Source organism: Mustelus asterias, chromosome 1 (assembly GCF_964213995.1).
Source record: "Mustelus asterias chromosome 1, sMusAst1.hap1.1, whole genome shotgun sequence".
NCBI classification, from domain to species: Eukaryota; Metazoa; Chordata; class Chondrichthyes; order Carcharhiniformes; family Triakidae; genus Mustelus; species Mustelus asterias.
In genome coordinates, this window is record NC_135801.1 from 20,677,852 (window position 1) to 20,696,962 (window position 19,111).

At 39.8% G+C, this 19,111-nt stretch overlaps 1 protein-coding gene across 8 annotated transcripts in view; it reads left to right on the forward strand.

Annotated features, from left to right (window-relative positions):
- Positions 1-19,111, forward strand: part of kiaa0232 (KIAA0232 ortholog) — a 107,661-nt gene that overhangs the window by 54,593 nt on the left and 33,957 nt on the right. For 7 of the 8 annotated variants that reach the window (XM_078210235.1, XM_078210277.1, XM_078210252.1 and 4 more), the window contains 2 exons: positions 1,144-1,281; positions 19,016-19,085. In XM_078210235.1, coding sequence (XP_078066361.1) covers positions 1,144-1,281; positions 19,016-19,085 — 208 coding nt within the window. Of the gene's footprint in view, positions 1-1,143; positions 1,282-14,892; positions 14,990-19,015; positions 19,086-19,111 lie in introns of those variants that run through there. The other variant, XM_078210282.1, reaches the window with a different exon arrangement.

Below are 19,111 nucleotides of genomic sequence, written 5' to 3' on the forward strand. Positions count from 1 at the left end.
AAGTCTTATCCAAAGTATGCCAAGAATTACACTAACTACCAATTTAAGAATATCTGTTCGGAATGTGGCCCACTTATGATTGCTAGAAGTTGCACATATTCATACACAGAGCTTGGTCCTGAGCAAACAAAAGGAGATTGTCCAATCATTGCACTTCTTTCAATTAAACTAAAGTTAGGGGGGACAGCTGTTCCCTAGCCCATTCCCCAGCACAATCCCTCAATCGATCAGGGTTTACTTGCCTTTTTTGAATCTAAACAAAAGCTTGGGCCTAACTGTTCCCTGGTGCATTCTCCAAGGTAATGCCTCAACCAATCAAAGTCCACTTGCTAACCAATCAGCATCCTTTTTGTCATTCAGTATAAATTGTTGTTCCCCTTGAAGTTTGATATTCTTGAACTCATCAGGAAAGACACAAGACAAAAAGCTTCACCGGCATGTCACTTTTTGTTTTAGCAGCACTCAAATTCCGTACTACCAGGTGCTTCAGTTATGTGGAGATTCTAGAAAAGCTGAGTTATTCATGAGGAGAAAATGTTCAGGGAGATTTAAAAGGCATTTTTAATAGTATGGAGGATTGTAATGGACTATATAGAGAAAAGCTGTTTTCATTGGAACGATGGTCGATAATCAAAGAACGCAGATTTTGGATAATTAGCAAAAGAACCAAATGACAAACCTGTAACAGATGTCTGCTTGGGTTTTCTCCACAGCCCAAAGATGTGCAGGTTAGGTGGATTGTCCATGCTAAATTTCCCCTTAGTATACCAAGATGTGTAGATCAAATGGATTAGCCATGGTAAATATGTGGGGTTATGGGGATAGGGTGGGGGAGAGGGCCTGGGGTTTTTACAAACCACTCGTAGTTTTTCACACTGCAAGTAAACAATACAAAAGTTTCAGATACCGATCATTGTGCTTTATTTAAATCCTGTACAACAATATTGATGTCTTTTTCAGGCATGCATCTTATATTTTGAGCAAATTTCTACCATCTTAACATGGGAGTTGTATTATGCAACTCCAGTAACCCATTATTCTGACCATGCTTTTGATTAATGGATATAATTGAGTTTCACTTAGAAAAGAATTACCATTTCACATTCACTGTGCTAATTTTTCCACTCTAATTTTATGCAACAGGAAAATGACATCTTCTTGGGCTGGGAGAAAGGAACCACCAAGAAATGGGGGAAAGGAAAAAAGAAGTGTTCAGATCTGAGTCTTGAGGAAATGAAGAAACAGGCTGCTGTTCAGTGTCTGCGTTCTGCTTCTGATGAAGTAAGGAGCATTACAAATCTGAATTAAATGTTTGAAAATTGAAACTGCTAATTAAGTTTTTCCTCCACTTCTAAAAGCATGTGTGGAAATCAGTGTAGCAATGGGTTTTCTAGGAACAAGATTGGTGTTACTATTGCTATACTTGTTTGAATAACTATAGTTGCATTAACTTGTGATTCTTGGTTATTTTCTGCTCTTAGTATTCATAACCAGATAATATAAATTGTATCAAAGCTTTACAAAACATTTAAAAAGCAGTTTTCAGATGCATGATTATGTTAGAGATTTTCCGAATTATTTTATTAGTGACCACTTGTACTTTCATTACATCATCTGCAGAAAACCTCAAGAGTAAGCTTGGTTGGCAAATGGATAAGCATGAATGTGGAATTTTTGTAGATTGGAAAGATCATTTCATCAATGTCCCAAAGTTGTGTTCAAACCAATGATAATCTTTTGACTGATTACTTACCAGGGTAGTAATGTTTTAACATTGCAACAGCTCAAAAAACCATTACGTTCAGAGTGGTTGATCATCTCCAGCTATGCTTATCTAGTTATGGCCACAATAAAAGATACTATGCAGAGTTATTATTTTTTTAAATCCAACTCATTAACAAAAATTAGCTCATTAAAATGTTATATCTATCCACTATTACATAGGAGGGAAAAAAACTGTCTTGATTTAATGTGATTTTAATAGTGTTCTGACCTCAACCTCTTTGCTCACAGTTCAAACAAATTAGCCAGCTAGTGCCTGAAGGGCTCATTTGCCTATATTAGAAACGAAAATGCTCAGCAGATCAGCCAGCATCAGTGGAAAAAGCAGTAGTTAATGGGGATGATCTTACCAAAACAATTCTAAGTGCCGAACGAGTGTGAAAATAGGAGAGAATCACGCCCATTTTTTGGGTGAGCTCCCAGATGCAACCATATGGCATTTAGAAAAAAATAGGCAAAATGTGATTCTCACCAGAAGGGGATGTGGGCTGAGCCTAATCGCACTAGGAAGCTGGCTACTGAGCTGTCAGGCGCCATTGCACAGGCACTCCAATTTCCCAGTGCACTATGTTGGCGGGGACCATGTGTGGTCCTCGCCGGGTAAGGTTGTTGAGGCAGTGAGCCTGGACAATTGAATCTTGGACTCACTGATCATATTAAAATCACCTTGATAAATATTTAAATCAGCTTGTTTATGCAAGGCTGATTACACCAGCAGAATGGGGCTGGTAACATCGCGAGAGGCGCAAACCCAGTTTTTTCGCCTCCTGTCTGATCTTGCTGGCTCACCACGCTGATCGATCGGTGGGACGAGCTGCAAAGATCGCCCCAATGTTTCAGGTCACTGGCCTAGTATCAGAACTGAGTATTTCTGACATTTTCGGTTTTGCTTTCAGATTTCCAGCCTCAGCAATATTTGGCTTTTATTTTGAGCTCATTCATCTATTGGCCAATTAGAGCACAGAAAAGCTCTCCTGGAATGCTGGCTGGAAGATTATGGGTCCGATTTTAAATCTATTAGTTAACATGAATAGAAAATTTGGCACTGAATGTCAGCAGTTATCCAGACAGCATTCACCGTAGGCGCCTGAAATGCCCAGTCTTGGAGTTACCACTTCTGTTGCTTCTAAATATTTTCCTACTTTCGCCAATGAAAAATAGCTTTGCAGGTTTTCTCCAAACCCTTCTTTCTGAATATTGTGATGTCACAAATTGTAAGCAATATTTCAAATGTGGTCATGTCAATTGTCTATAAAGTTTGGATTAATTTATCAAATACTTGCAAAATGCATTCTGACACTAATGAACTTTTTTAATGGCTTCATGTTGACAGGATGGTTTCAGTTAATAGTTAGCTATTGTTGCACAGGTGAAACCTTTCCTTTTGCTGGCATTTACCTCTTATACCTCTTTTTCATGTTTTTGTTCTAATACGCACTATATTACCTTTAGCTACATAAAAGCCTACCTGTTTAAATTGTCTCAATCCCTTTTGAATTCACCATGCTCCCTTATACTTGACTGGCCAAACTACTAATGTGATATATGCAGTGGTTCTTTAGTTAATCAATAAATTACACTCATACAACACCTTTGACATAAGAAAACAGTCCCAAAGTGCGTCACACTCATTCTCCCCTCCTCTTGCTCTTGTTTCCCTTTCACTTCTCTCTCTTGCTCTCAAAACCTCTGTCTTCTGCTCCTTACCTTTCACACTTATCCTAGTACTCTTATACCTTACCACTACCTTCTTTCACTCCCCTCCCCCCCTCCCCATCTCTCAATTTTCACTTCTCTCTTTCATTATTTCTGTCTCCTGTCTCCCTTCCCATGAGCAATGCTATAGTGAGTTTTTAAAAAAAGCACGCTATAAAAACAAAATTTGTTAATGTCTCTGTAAATCACTGGCCTGATAATGCACCATGCATAACATAGTATACAGCCCTAATTATTGTGGAACGGTAAATCCTTCAACATGCTCTTAGCCATGCTATGGGCAATGTGCTAGTTTTATTATTAAAATGATTGACCTACTTTCATTATGTTTTTATTACTGGTAACTGATCTGAGCATGCGAATAATTAAATGTACATGCTTAAATCAGCTGAAAATATGTTGCAGTGTACAGAGTTCACTGAAGTGTAGGGTTTAGAGAAATCAGAATGGTGTTATTATTCCAACATTTCAGCTTCGAATAAATAAAAATACCTCTTTGTTACAAAATATGTTCTGGACTATGATACAAAATCGTACTCAACAACAATTTCATGATCCATGTTGCAGAAACATGAGAATTCACATTAGAAAAAACATGAGAATTTACATTAGAATTACATTAGAGTTCTTCTCCTCCTCCTTCCTCTTGTTCTCGTTTTCAGGACATCTCAAAACACTTCGAAGTCAATTGAGTACTTTTGCAAAGTAGTCACTTGGAATGTTAGGAAACAGAGCAACCAGTTTGTGTATAGCAATGAGGAAAATGATCAGAAATCTGGTCTTACTGGCATTGAGCAGTATGCAAGTTTTGGACAGGACACTAACAGAACTACTGTTCTTTGAACAGTCCCATAGCATCTTTTACACCCACCTAGTGAAGCATGGTTTCACTTGAAATTTGTGAAGTCCAACTGTGTACGACTGCCTCAGTACTCCACTGAGGTGTCAGTTTAGATCAGGTACTCCTGAACTGGGGATGGTGCAGCAAGGATGCAAGGAGCACAGGCTGACTGAGAAAGGGAGCTGATGATGCAACTGCTCATAACTAGAGCAAGTGTATCAAAAGTCTGATTTTTTTTTAATCTAAAAGAGACAGAGAAATTTAAGTTTAAAGCTCTTGTGTTCTATAACTGACCTAACTTCAACGATTGGTGGTTTGGATAATTGTGAAGGAATAGAATTATTTTGAGCAGCCTGGGAATGGAGGGATACAAACGATTGGTCTAGTTGGACCAAGGAGCGGCACAGGCTTGGAGCGGCACAGGCTTGGAGGGCCGAAGGGCCTGTTGTTTGTTCGTTGAAAATTAAGTTTGCCAGCAAGAAAACTAGAAAATACAATCTATATTTGGGATTTATTTTACAACTCTGATGAAAATTGTTGACCAGACTGTGCTGTAGTTCTTTCTGAAGATAACTTGATACCAATTAAGCAAAATATTGCAAATATTGGAAATCTGAAATAAAAACAGAAAATCCTGGAAATACTCAGCTGGTCAGGCAGCATCAGTGGAGCAGATACAGAATTACTGTTTCAGGTTAATGACGTTTTATTTTGTTCTGATTTATTTCCAATATTTATTGTTTTTATTTAAGCTAAAATGTCACATGGAGATCAAACACCCTCCTGCTCTCTGAGATAAATCTAAAGGCCTTTTCCAGAAAATAGCTCTTTCAGCTGAAAGGATAGTTGCAGTTAAATCATAGAAACCCTACAGTACAGAAAGAGGCCATTCAGCCCATCGAGTCTGCACCGACCACAATTCCACCCAGGCCCTATCCCCCATAACCCTACATATTTTACCCGCTAATCCCTCCAATCTACGCATCCCAGGACACTAAGGGGCAATTTTACCATCGCCAGTCAACCTAACCCGCACATCTTTGGACTGTGGGAGGAAACCGGAGCAGCTGGAGGAAACCCACGCAGACATGAGGAGAATGTGCAAACTCCACACAGACAGTGACCCAAGCCGGGAATTGAACCCAGGTCCCTGCAGCTGTGAAGCAGCAGTGCTAACCACTGTGCTACCGTGCCGCCCCTATTCAGTTGATGAATGAAGTTTGAAAGCTATCTTCTGGTAAAGTTTTGGCATTGACCTTCAAACCAAATGAGCAGCACTGCATGTTTTGATGAATTCTGAATCAACACTGTCCCATTGTTTCTTCAAGCTGATGTTTTAGGGTTTTTCTAGACAATTTGGTCAACATAATTTACAGGCCCAGTGTTTTTGCAAGTTATAAACTCATATTTTCGTCATACACAAAAAATATAGAGCTTTACCAAAAGCTTTTACTGTGGACTAGCAAGATGTTGCAAATTCCGGACTTTGTCTTCTGTTATTGTGAACAGCGTAATATCAGTCCTAAAAGTTGAAAGATGTAATTGTAGAACATTTGTCTTCGCTTTGCAAAATAAAATATTTTCCTGAAAGAGGGTTTTGTTTGGGTTTGAAATTTATTTTCAGAGGACTTCAGAGCAAAGACCAAGATTGCTGTGAGTTTAAATTTAATTTGATCAATTTGTTTTCCGAGACCATTCTATAAGTCATGACTCTTGATCACTTCTGACTTTCAATTCAAAAAGTGTTCCTAAGTTATACTAAAGAACCATCGAGATAATTGTCCACTTATCTCTGCCTCTGTGTGAAGTTTGATTTTCTTTCTGTATTTATATTCAAAAAAGTCTAGAAGCAACTTGAATGTAGAGACTGATTTGCATTTAAAACACCAAAATCAAACCAGGATTCTCTGAACTGTACACTAGCAAATTGGTTCCTCCTCCTGAGATAAAGGCAAGTCATATTCCTTTGTGTTCAAGTTTATTCAGATATATAGTTCTGGTGCTGTGCTGTTAATGGTACTTATTCTAAACCAGCCAAGATTATAAAATTATCTTGTTGTGAATGTTAGCTTCATCCCCACTTAGTCTGTATGCAAATCATTTTTGTATGGTGCTTTGTGCCCTCTTCCATAAGACCATAAGACATAGGAGCGGAAGTAAGGCCATTCGGCCCATCGAGTCCACTCCACCATTCAATCATGGTTGATTTCAACTCCATTTACCCGCTCTCTCCCCATAGCCCTTAATTCCTCGAGAAATCAAGAATTTTATCAATTTCTGTCTTGAAGACGCTCAACGTCTCGGCCTCCACAGCCCTCTGTGGCAATGAATTCCACAGACCTACCACTCTCTGGCTGAATAAATTTCTCCTCATCTCTGTTCTAAAGTGACTCCCTTTTATTCTAAGGCTGTGCCCCCGCGTCCTAGTCTCCCCTGCTAATGGAAACAACTTCCCTACGTCCATCCTATCTAAGCCGTTCATTATCTTGTAAGTTTCTATTAGATCTCCCCTCAACCTCCTAAACTCCAATGAATATAATCCCACGATCCTCAGACGTTCATCGTATGTCAGGCCTACCATTCCTGGGATCATCCGTGTGAATCTCCACTGGACCCGCTCCAGTGCCAGTATGTCCTTCCTGAGGTGTGGGGCCCAAAATTGCTCACAGTACTCCAAATGGGGCCTAACCAGTGCTTTATAAAGCCTCAGAAGTACATCCCTGCTTTTGTATTCCAAGCCTCTTGAGATAAATGACAACATTACATTTGCTTTCTTAATTGCGGACTCAACCTGCAAGTTTACCTTTAGAGAATCCTGGACTAGGACTCCCAAGTCCCTTTGCACTTTAGCATTATGAATTTTGTCACCGTTTAGAAAATAGTCCATGCCTCTATTCTTTTTTCCAAAGTGCAAGACCTCGCACTTGCCCACGTTGAATTTCATCAGCCACTTCTTGGACCACTCTCCTAAACTGTCTAAATCTTTCTGCAGCCTCCCCACCTCCTCAATACTACCTGCCCCTCCACCTATCTTTGTATCATCGGCAAACTTGGCCAGAATGCCCCCAGTCCCGTCATCTAGATCGTTAATATATAATACATCTTCCACCACAGACAAGATTCAGATGTAAGCAAATGGAGATCAGCAAAGGCAACAATTTGGGCCTTTGCCACTGAGCACGATTTATCCACCCAACCTCTTTGGCCTGCAGCGATCACAGAAACTGTTGCTGATCAACTGTTTAAACCCTCTCCTTCATTAAACTTTAATTGAAGAGAAAAACAACCTTGTGCATTCTAGTACTATCCTCCAGAGGCAACCAACCCTGATCCATTGTCACCTATTCCAGAAAACACTTGGCCCTGGTAAACTGTTCACTTTTCCTGCACTATTCCCCACTGTCCACTCTTGAATCACCCCCATTCATCTTATTCTCCACCCTATCCTACCCATCACCTTCACCTTAGTTAGTGATGCATTCCCTCAGTATTGGATTGTGTGTTTAAGCCTGTGGAGTGGATCTTGAAACCTTGATCTTAGAGATGAGAGTGCTACCACTGAATAATTGCTTTCCCCCTAATTCAGGCTCCATTATCTCTCTAAGGCTACTCTTCTGCCACTAGATTTATTTCTCATTCAGTTTACCAGGGCCAAGTGTTTTCTGGAATAGGTGACAATGGATCAGGGTTGGTTGCCTCTGGAGGATAGCACTAGAATGCACAAGGTTGTTTTTCTCTTCAATTAAAGTTTAATGAAAGAGAGGGTTTAAACAGTTGATCAGCAAATACTTGATGTATTTCTCCTCTTCTGGTAGCTGGCTATTTCTTCTGCCTCTGCTGATTTGCATTTGCTTACCTCTAAATCCCTTACTTTCTGCCCCTTCCATTCCCAATGTTTGACTGAACTTAATATAATTTTTCACCAAGATTAAAAATAGTGTGCTGCCCACAGTCCATTATTTTCTTTTGTAATAATTTTCATATGCTTTCATTAAGAAAAAACTCCAAAACATGTCTGATCCTCAAATTCCAGTAAGAAGTCTCACAACACTAGATTAAAGTCCAACAGGTTTATTTGGTATCATGAGTTTTCGGAGCGCTGCTCCTTCATCAGATTAGTGACTCACCCCAGTCCAACGCTGGCATCTCCACATCAAATTCCAGTGACAAATCACTTCACAGGCTTTCTTTCTCCTGCATTGTTCTTTTAACATAAGATTAAATTTAAACACATTACAATATGGGAATATTCCATTTGCCATGTGTCTACAAAGCTGTTGGTGTATTGAATTTTACTGTGCCTGAACTTGCTGTGATCAAGCAATGTTATGGTATCAGTTTCATTCTAGTGCTGTTACCTAAGCAGTGTTAATTTGTAAGTTTATTCAGAAAAATTGCAATGAAAATATTGTGAGCCCAGGGGCTTCTAGATTCAATAGAAGCAGCAGTCACAGTGAAACACACTGCTTTAAGTTACTTCATGTGGCTGGGCAGCTGATCTCTACAACAGCTGTTTAATCCTGCTTTGACATTTTTCATGTTAGATAAACTAATCTGTCATCCTGCATGAGTACTCTGTCTGGCCAAGGGCAATACTGCATGCAGTGAAGTCCAAAAGTGTAACACACCGCATTGGACATTTCCAACACCCTGAAATTATGCCTGATTAAAGGAGGTAAGTTTTATCATTCATCTCTTATAGTCAGAAAACAGATAAACTGAAACCTGTGACACCTTGGCCATGATTTTCCAGCCATGTCGTGCTTAGTGGAGAGCGCGTTAGAACGGAGTGGGGATGAAAAATCACGGGTGAGTGGTTTAGCATGTTCTCGTCGGTATCCTCCCACCCACCACTCCCAGATGTATTGGGCAGGATTCTGATCGTTATATTTAAATGAGCAGTTAAATATGCAGAGGATTTTCCCTGCTCCTGGGATTTTCTGACCCTTGGGCACAGTGAGATCCTGGCAAAAAACACTACTAGTTTCCACAAATGGAGACCAGGCGTGATGGCCATGCCGGAGAGGCTCGGAGGCCATCGAAGCCCCCAATGGTTGGGGATATGGCTGAGAATTGCCCATCTGGCTGTGCCACCTGGCTAAACCAACTGGCAATGTCAGCCTGGCACCCTGGCCACTGGGCTCGTGCCAGTGGGGCTGGGGGCCTGAGAGGGGTGGAGCCAGGAGTGAGGGCAAGAAATGGGGGCGGTCATGAAGGAAGCATGAAGTGGGGACGGTCATGAACGAGAGGCTTATGAAAGGGGATATCCATGGGGGGAGAGAGAGGGTCCTTGATTTCAATTTGAGATCAAGGCGCCCTTTAAAAAGGGCACCCAATCTCTGTGAAGCCACGTTTGCCAGCACGTTTCGGCCCAGCCCTTTCAGAACCGATGCAAAACTCACCAGTCTCCCAAAAAATAACTACGTTTGTGAAAATTGTGATCTGATTCGCGCTGGCATATCCAGCTCGAATCACACTGGTTTTCTCACCTGAAATTACACACGATCGTTTTTTGGGAAATTTCCGCCCCTTGCCTCTTATGATAAGATTAGTATATAATGAACGTGAAGTAATCTGTTTCAGTTATCCATATGCAGATATTGGATCAGTTGCTTTGTCTTTAGATCGCTTACATTCAACCACAATAGGTTTACCTCACTATGTAAGCAATAGATAGCAAATATTTTGATTCTTGCATTCACCATCAATTACCTCTGTTGATTGTTCAACTGTTCAATATCTGATGAGTTTTTTTCCCAACTGGCTTGGTATTATAACGTGTTTTGCTGTGTTTGTTTTGTTTAAGCTTTACCCCATAGTCCAATGAAGTAGATTGTTAAGGGCTACATTGCTTTGCATATTTGTAGATACAATAGTTGTATTTTATTTTAAAATTCACTATTAAAGTAAACTTTCATTTGGATGGATGAATGTTTTAGACTGGCATACGTTCAAAGATAACAAGGGGGGATAGCAATTATAATATCAGCTATGGAAAAGGACAAAGAACAAACTAGAGAAAAATAATTAATCTGGGAAGGGCCAGTTTCAATGGGGTGAGCTCGGATCTGGCCTGGGGAAATTGGAATCCAAGAGAAAGGCAAAGGGAACAAATGAGCAATGGACTGTCTTTAAAGAACAGAAGGACTGGGTGTATATGCGCATAAATTGTTGAAGGTGGCAGGCAGATTCAGAAAGCAGTTAATAGCACACAAGATCCTGGGCTTTATAAATAGAGGCATAGGGTACAAGAGCATGGAAGTTATAATAAACCTTTAAAAAACACTGGTTTGGCCCAATTCTGGGCACCACACTCTAGAAAGGATGTGGAAGCTTTAGGGAAAAGATTTATGAGAATGGTTCCAGGAATGAGAGATATCAGTTAAGAGGATAATTTGGCAAAGCTGTTGGGGACTGTTCTCCTTGGAGAAGAGAAGGTTGAAAAGGGATTTACTAGAGGTGTTCAAAATCATGAAGGATCTGGACAGAGTAGGTAGGGAAAAGAAACTGCTCCCATTGGTGGAAGGGTCCAAAACTAGTGGACATAAACTTAAGGTGATTGGCAAAAGAAACAATGGTGGCATGCGGGAAACTTTTTTTCCCAGTGGAGTGATTTAGGTCTACTGCCCGAGAGTGCGTTGTAGCAAGAATCAATTGTGGCTTTCAAAAAGGAATTGAATTATTATCTGAAGAGCGAAAGTTTGCAGAGCCATGAGGAAAAAGTGGGGGAGTGGGACTAGCTGGATACTCTTACAGAGTGGAGCATGGATGTGACAGGCCGAATGGCTGCCTCCTGTGCTGTTCCATTCTATGATTTTTTAAAAGTGTGTAATAAGAAACCAATAGCTACTATTTGGGATGTAAATTTTGATTTGATATGTAACTTTGGAAAAGTTATTTAAACCGTAGAAAAACTGTAAATTTTCTGAAGTTTGCATTGCTTATTCGCTGAAATTAGAGCAGAAAAAAGGGTGAATGTACACTAAAATCTAACCCCCATCTCCTTATACTTGGGTCAAGCACGAAAGGAGATTCATTTTCCATGGGAGAGCCAAGGATATGGGTAGAGGTGAAAGAGGCCTATGGAAACAACTTTAACAAATTTGTGTGACAGACAAATCTTGACCTAGGGCTTACCATTATGAAAATATTAGCATGTAGTTTTTCTATTATGAATACCAATCTGGGATGTTTGATCCAAATTGTGGCATAAGAAGTAGGTTAATGTGGAAATTAAGTGCATGGCATATACAGAACTTTTAATATATAATTAACAGGTGTCCTTGGTGTTACTCACAGTAAGTCAAGGGATGGTCTATTTTATAATAATGAAGACATTTGCTCTGTAGGGAATACATATAGTCAAATTTCATTTTTGTTAAGTGGGATTGAGATTAAATCCCACAGCTCAATCCATTATTAAGTTAAACCCATAAACGAGTGTCCTTTTTTTAATAGAGATGTTCATTTACCTCTATATTTAACTTATCCCACAACACTAAGTTGAAAATAAAGGCTAAAATGATTTGCAAGATGTACTGTGAAATTCTGGTCACCTCATTACAGAAAGGATGTAATTGCATTAGCGAGGGTGCAGAGGAGATTTTCCAGAACTAGAAAATTGCAGCTATGAGGAGAGTTTGGATAGGTTGGGGTTGTTCTTGGAACAGAGGAGACTGAGGGGAGATTTGATTGAAAAATACAAAACATACAAATTAGGGGCAGGAGCAGGCCACTCCGCCTCTCGAGCCTGATCCACCATTCAATAAGATCATGGCTGATCTGATTGTAGCTTCAACCCCACCTTTCTGCGTATCCCGATAACCTTTCGCCCCTCTTGTTAATCAAGAAGCTATCTAGCTTTGTTTTAAAATATTCAAGGATTCTGCTTTCACTGCCTTTTGAGGAAGAGCGTTCCAGAGACCCGTGACCCTCTGAGAGAAAAGATTTCTCCTTGTCTGTATTTTAAATGAGCTGCCCTGTTCTAGATTTTCTGACAAGAGGAAACATCCATCCTGTCAATATCCCTCAGGGTCTTAAAGGTCAAGTCACCTCTAATTCTTCTAAACTCTTTACAAACGTAACCTCTCCAACCTTTCCTCATAAGATAACCTACCTATTCCTGATATTAGTCTAATAAGCCTTCTCTGAAATGCTACTATAACACATATTTACATCTTGCCTTAAACATGGAGACCAAAACTGTACACATTACTGCAGAAGTGCTCCACCAATGCCCTGTACAACTGAAGCATAACCTCCCTACTTTTGTAATCAATTCCTCTCACTAAATAATAACATTCTATTAGCTCTCCTAATTGCTTGCTGTACCTGTATACCAGCCTTTTGTGATCCATGCACAAGGACACCCAGATCTCTCTCCACCCCAAATCTCTTCCCATTTAGATAATAAGCTTTTTTTTCCCTGTCAAAATGGAAAATGTAACGTTTGCCCACATTATACTCCCTTTGCCAGAGTTTTATCCACTCATTTAACATATGTATGTCCCTTTGTTAGCCTCCTTACGTTCTCTTCACAATTGACTTTCCTACCTATTTTTGGCTCATCAGCAAATTTGGCAACCAAACTTTTAGTCCCTTCATCCAAGTCATTTAATTGTATACGGTTGAGTCCCCAGCACCAATCCCTGTGGCACACCACTCATATCCTGCAAACCAAAAAAAGATCCATTTATGCCAATTGTGTTTCCTGTCAGCTAGCCATGCAAATATGTTGCCCCTACACCATGAGCTTTTATTTTACGTAATAACCTTTAATGTGGCACCTTTTCAAATGCCTTCTGGAAATCTAAGTATAGTACATCCACCAGTTTACCTTTATCCACAGCACATATGACTCATTCAAAGACCTTCAATAAATTGCTGAAATATGATTTTCCCTTTCGCAAAACCATGTTGATTCTGCCTGATTGTCTTGAATGTTTCCAAGTACCCTGCTTATTGCACCCTTAAAAATGGCTTCTAACATTTTCCTTATGACAGATGTTAGGCTAACAGGCTTATAGTTTCCTGCTTTCTGTCTTCCTCCCTTTTTGAATAAAGGAGTTACATTATGAGGGACCTGGATAGAGTTGATGAGCAGGGCCTATTTATTTTAGCAGAGAGGTCAGTGACAGGGAGCTTCAATTTAAAGTGATCGATAGAAAGATTTTGGGGAGATGAGGAAATTCTTTTTCACCCAGAGGGTTGAGGGGATCTGGAATTAACTGCCTGAAAGGGCAGTAGACGCAGAAATTCTCAACTCATTTCGAAGGTGTCTGGGTATGCTTGAAGTGCTGTTACCTGCAGGGGTAACAAACTAAATGCTGGAAAGTGGGATTAGACTGCATAGCCTGTTTTTCTGCTGGTGCAGACACGATGGGCCAAGTGGCCACTTTCTGTGCCATAAACTGGTGCTGGGCGGCACGGTAGCACAGTGGTTAGCACTGCTGCTTCACAGCTCCAGGGTCCCGGGTTCGATTCCCGGCTTGGGTCACTGTCTGTGTGGAGTTTGCACATTCTCTTCGTGTCTGCGTGGGTTTCCTCCGGGTGCTCCGGTTTCCTCCCACAGTCCAAAGATGTGCGGGTTAGGTTGATTGGCCAGGTGAAAAATTGCCCCTTAGAGTCCTGATGTGTAGGTTAGAGGGATTAGTGGGTAAATATGTGGGGATAGGGCCTGGGTGGGATTGTGGTCGGTGCAGACTCGATGGGCCGAATGGCCTCCTTCTGCACTGTAGGGTTTCTATAAATTCTATAAAACCTTGTTTGATTCTTTTGGTAGTACAGAACTTAAGTATTGCTTAAAAATGGGACTGCTTTATCAAAGTTTTTTATCTTGAGTGCAAGATAAAAAGCTTTGACAAAAAATGTAGTTTTTCAGCAGTATTCTTATGATTCTGGAGTTCAATATCTGGGGAATTCTACTGAGTACTGACTTGGAGTCATCCTTTCTTCAGGTTGTGGTTTTTAACCCCATCATAAATTGTGAGGATAACTATTTTTTAATATCCAGGTGTTGCCTAGAGACACCCTGCGATGCCTTTGATGTGCTTGGATGGCATAGAACCAGAATACTTGGTAGTAGATAGACCCAAAAAGAAGGTCGCCCATTAAAATTGAATGGAGAGGCGAAGACCAGGTGCAGGAGGATATCAAAACTTCTGCTTAAAGAAGTGGCATATAAAATATTTGAGCAGCAAAGTTAATGGAACTGGACCTGTATGCTCTCATGACAGAGATATGATGAAGAAAGTATGGTCTGTTTGAAGTTTGAGGCTAGTGACCTGCCAATAATGTGGTAACGTTGTGAAGGGAAGTGACTATGGCAGCGAAAACAATTATCGAAGCAGTAGATTATGACTCTGCAAAATGTTTAATCAAATGTGGCAACAAATCAACACAGCAGTATATGCTGAGGTTAGAAATTTTTAATAACTCAGTAGGCAGTATGCCTTCACCCACTGCTATCCAGAAGTGGAATAACTGGTCCTTTGAGGTTTGGCATTCTATGCTGTGATCTATTTTTGATACAACTGGCTGCACTGGATTGCTGTGACTCAGTATGCTGTGTGTCAGCTGATAAGTGATACCGTGATGTAAGAGGAAATGCAAAGCATTGAACACCCAAACTTTACCTGCTAAAGCAGGATGGTAATGTGTTTGAATTTTATATCTCATTCTCTCTCCCTCTCTCTTTCTCTCTACACCTCAACTTCTTTCACCCTCTTTCTCTCTCTCTCTCTCTCATTGGTAATAGATGTCAGCTTCTCCATGCTTCAGAATTCTGTTGTAAATGCAATCACTTTAAATGATGTTGACAAAGTTCTGGGAGACTTGGAAGTCAAAGGCCTTCAAACTAAGCATGGTACATTTATTCACCGTAAGGTTGTGTAGATGTTTTTCAATGAGCTCAGCAAGTAAAAATAGAAACAGTGCAGTATTTTGTGGTATTTTTGACATGCTTATGTTGAATCGGTACAAAAGAAATTTGATAGAAGGATATATGCTTACAGAGAGTACTGAAATTGAATGTTTGGCTTGCTAGTTAAAATATAATCCTTTATAAAGCTATTTTTAATGTATTTTTATAACTGTGATAAAAGTAATTAACTACATAGCATTTTCCCTTTTGTTTTAGAATTGCTGAAAGCTTTAGGTATCTGAACAGCTGGACAAGTATATGGCTCGTGTGTAATTGTCTTGTGCACATATTTTCCAATTGCATGGAGGCTACTTAGTTCCATTAATTATTCTTTTACCACTCTGAATGTTTGAAATACCTGTTTGATATCACTATTTTGGGTGATCGCTGCCTATTATGTTGACATTCAAATCACATTACAAAATACTTAAATGTTCAATCAAGTAATTAAGATCGTGTAAGAACTATAATTATGTGCTTTCTGTATTTGTTCCAAAAGTATATAAAATATGAGGGCATAAATATGCATCAATTACCAATGTCTGTTTTGACATTTATACTTGCACTTTGCCAAATGTAAAATGCAGGATTCGGCTTTCAAATCTAATGGCATTTCTCCCTTGAGAAATGAGCAAAATAAATCATTCTTGTAATTAAATACCTTAGGAGGTTTGTGTGTTGTTTAGGTGATAGATTTGAATTATACTTGTAAAGTGTCACCTTGCTACTGTTATCTGTAAGACTCCTCAGGAGCACTTTTCACTCTTCAAGGACAACAAAGTTATCATAGGTTACGGTTGTGGCTTTTAAGGCATGCATCCAAACAATTTTTCTTCATAGTTCTGAGCCTCTTGGTATGGCTTGACTTCCTCCAGATGATGCATGAAATCCAGGAGCAAGTGCGAGGTTAATTTCTGGCAAAAGGGACAAACAGTTGCAGAATAAGGAGGACTCTGGCATACACCAATCTGCCACTGATACTCTTGACAAACCTGTAGTTACTGTCTTCCAGGATCATCCTGGAGTAGTGAGTGCTCTGGCAAAGGAATGTGTAGCTTGGGAACATTTTATATTGTTCAGATGGATGTGGTGGATAGCTAATCTAATTGTGTACCGGCCACATACACATCCCACCCACCCCACTACCACCACCGACCTGTAGCACAGATGATATCTCCTCTCTTAATTTCCAAAAGACAGTATCCAGCATCAAAGAGAGCATATGCAAGCTCTGGTTAGGCCACCATTAGAGTATTGTGTCTTATGAGGAAAGGCGGAGGGACTTGAGGTTGTTTTCGTTAGAGAGAAGAAGGTTAAGAGGTGACTTAATAGAGGCATACAAGATGATCAGAGGATTAGATAGGGTGGATAGTGAGAGCCTTTTTCCTCGGATGGTGATAGCTAGCACGAGGGGACATAGCTTTAAATTGAGGGGTGATAGATATAGGACAGATGTCAGAGGTAGGTTCTTCACTCAGAAAGTAGTAAGGGCGTGGAATGCCCTGCCTGCAGCAGTAGTGGACTCGCCAACATTAACGGCATTTAAATGGTCATTGGATAAACATATGGATGATATTGGAATAGTGTAGGTTAGATGGGCTTTAGATTGGCTTCACTGGTCGGCGCAACATCGAGGGCCGAAGGGCCTGTACTGCGCTGTAATGTTCTATGTGCTGCGTCTGGTTCAGTTCACCACACCATCATGAAGGTTGTGAAGATCCTTGAGAGTGTACAGAGGATTACCAGAATGGCTCCAGCAATGAGAATTTCGCTACAAGGTTAGGTTGGAAAAACTGAGGTTGTTCTCAGAGCAAAGGTGATTGAGGGGAGATTCGACAGAGATGTACAAGGTTATTACAAAGACTGTTCCCATTAGTTCATTAAATAAAGTAAGGCACGCAGATTTAAGGTTTTAGGCAAGAGATACAGGAGGATTGTGAGAAAAACTTTATGCAGAGCGTGCTAATGACCTGATTGGTGGAAATGGCGATTTTGATTTGATTTATTGTTGTATTATTAGTATACAGTGAAAAGTATTGTTTCTTGCACACTATACAGACGAAGCTTACCTTACATAGAGAAGGAAAGGAGAATTCATGATTTCTGAAGGAAGTTGGGTATTTGAGAGGAATGAAGTTGCAGAGCTTCAGGGATAGAGTGGGGGAAATAGGACTGACTGGATTGCTCTACAGTGAGCAATATGGACTTGATGGGCCGAATGGCCTCCTTCTGTGCTGTAATGATTCTTAAGAAAAATGTAATCTCTCTGGACGCCATAGGATTTTCAATTTGAACACTTGTGCATTAGGTAAAGCCATCACAAAAGAAATTAATGAAATGTATCCTGTCCTGATTACTGTGGGCTTTATTACCTGGAAAATTTATATAGTACCTTATTATCACTCTGGAAAATGTCATAACCAGTATTTGAAATGCAGTCATTATTTGTACAATCAATATACATACAGTGACACTGCGGAGAGCATAGAGATGATTAACCATGTAGTGTGATTTTGAGGTGCTAGTTCAGAGAAGAATTTGATTCAAAGCACTGGGAGGACACTACTTAGAGTGAGATGTATATTTGACAGACAGACTTCAGTTTAACTTCTAATTTTCAGGGACATCTTTGACAAATACAGCAGTTCCATATTGCTGCACTGAATGTTAGGCTGCTTATTGATTCCAGGCTTGGGGAGAGAACTAAATGCACAATCTTCTGAATCTGAGTGATGATTACTGACAACTAAGCCAAACTCTTGGTACTTGTGCAAAAGCTATTTCTTGTGTTAATATAGGAAACCATTTCTCGAGAAATATGCAAAATTACTGTCAAGTATGTTTGCCTTTATTGAACTTGACTTGATTTTGCAACTCCATGTGACAGGTACATCTGTGCTGCCCTTGTCAGTTTGATAATACAGGTCCTCAAAGTCAATCTGACAGTTTCTCTGTGCCATTTTGGTTATGTACTTTTGTTGTTGCATATTAATTCTTGTAAAAGAATTCCACCTCCCTTCTGATTTAGCATGGTTGTTCCACTTGGCTCTTGTGTTGGGAGTCTATTCTACTTTTTCTCGTCAACCAGTAAAGAGATTTGTCCAGAACAAGATTTTGTGGTGCTGGCTCACTTAAGAGTCATTACAGCACGGAAGGAGGTCACTTGGTCCAACAAGTCCATATTGGCTCACTGCAGAACAATCCATTCAGTCCTATTCCCCTGCTCTGTCCCTGTAGCTCAGTAATTCTCATTTCTCTCAAATGCCCACCCAATTTCCATCGGAAATCATTCATAATCTCCACTTCCGCGACTCAAGTTATTAGCACTCCCCGCATAAAGAAGTTCTTCCTCATATATGGGGTGCCTTAAAGGGGTGGCGTCCTCAAATATTTTTTCAACCTCTTTATATGTGAAATTTGAAGAGTGAGGAATTTTACAATGAAGGTAGGTATTACAATATTCTACAAATTCAGATTTTATGGTAGTTATCATATCTGAAAAAATATTTTAAATTTGACCATATCTGTTTAGTCTCTGATTTGAATGAAAATGTATACTTGGATTTATATTCCTTTTGCCAACAAATGTTTCAGGCTAAATAGAATAGGAATTTCATTTGACCAAAATCATATGTTGTACCATGTGCAGTAAATATTACCAGATGCTACCTCAGTACTTGCTCTTGATAAATCTTCAAGAATTGTTCGAAATGGTACAGTAGGTATTGATCATTGTATTTTCCTTTTTCCCTTAGAGTTCTGGAATTGAGACCTTAGTTGAGGAGCTTTGTTCCAAATTGAAAGAATTGCAGAATAAGCAAAAAGGTATGTTTACTCCAAGTTTAATACTG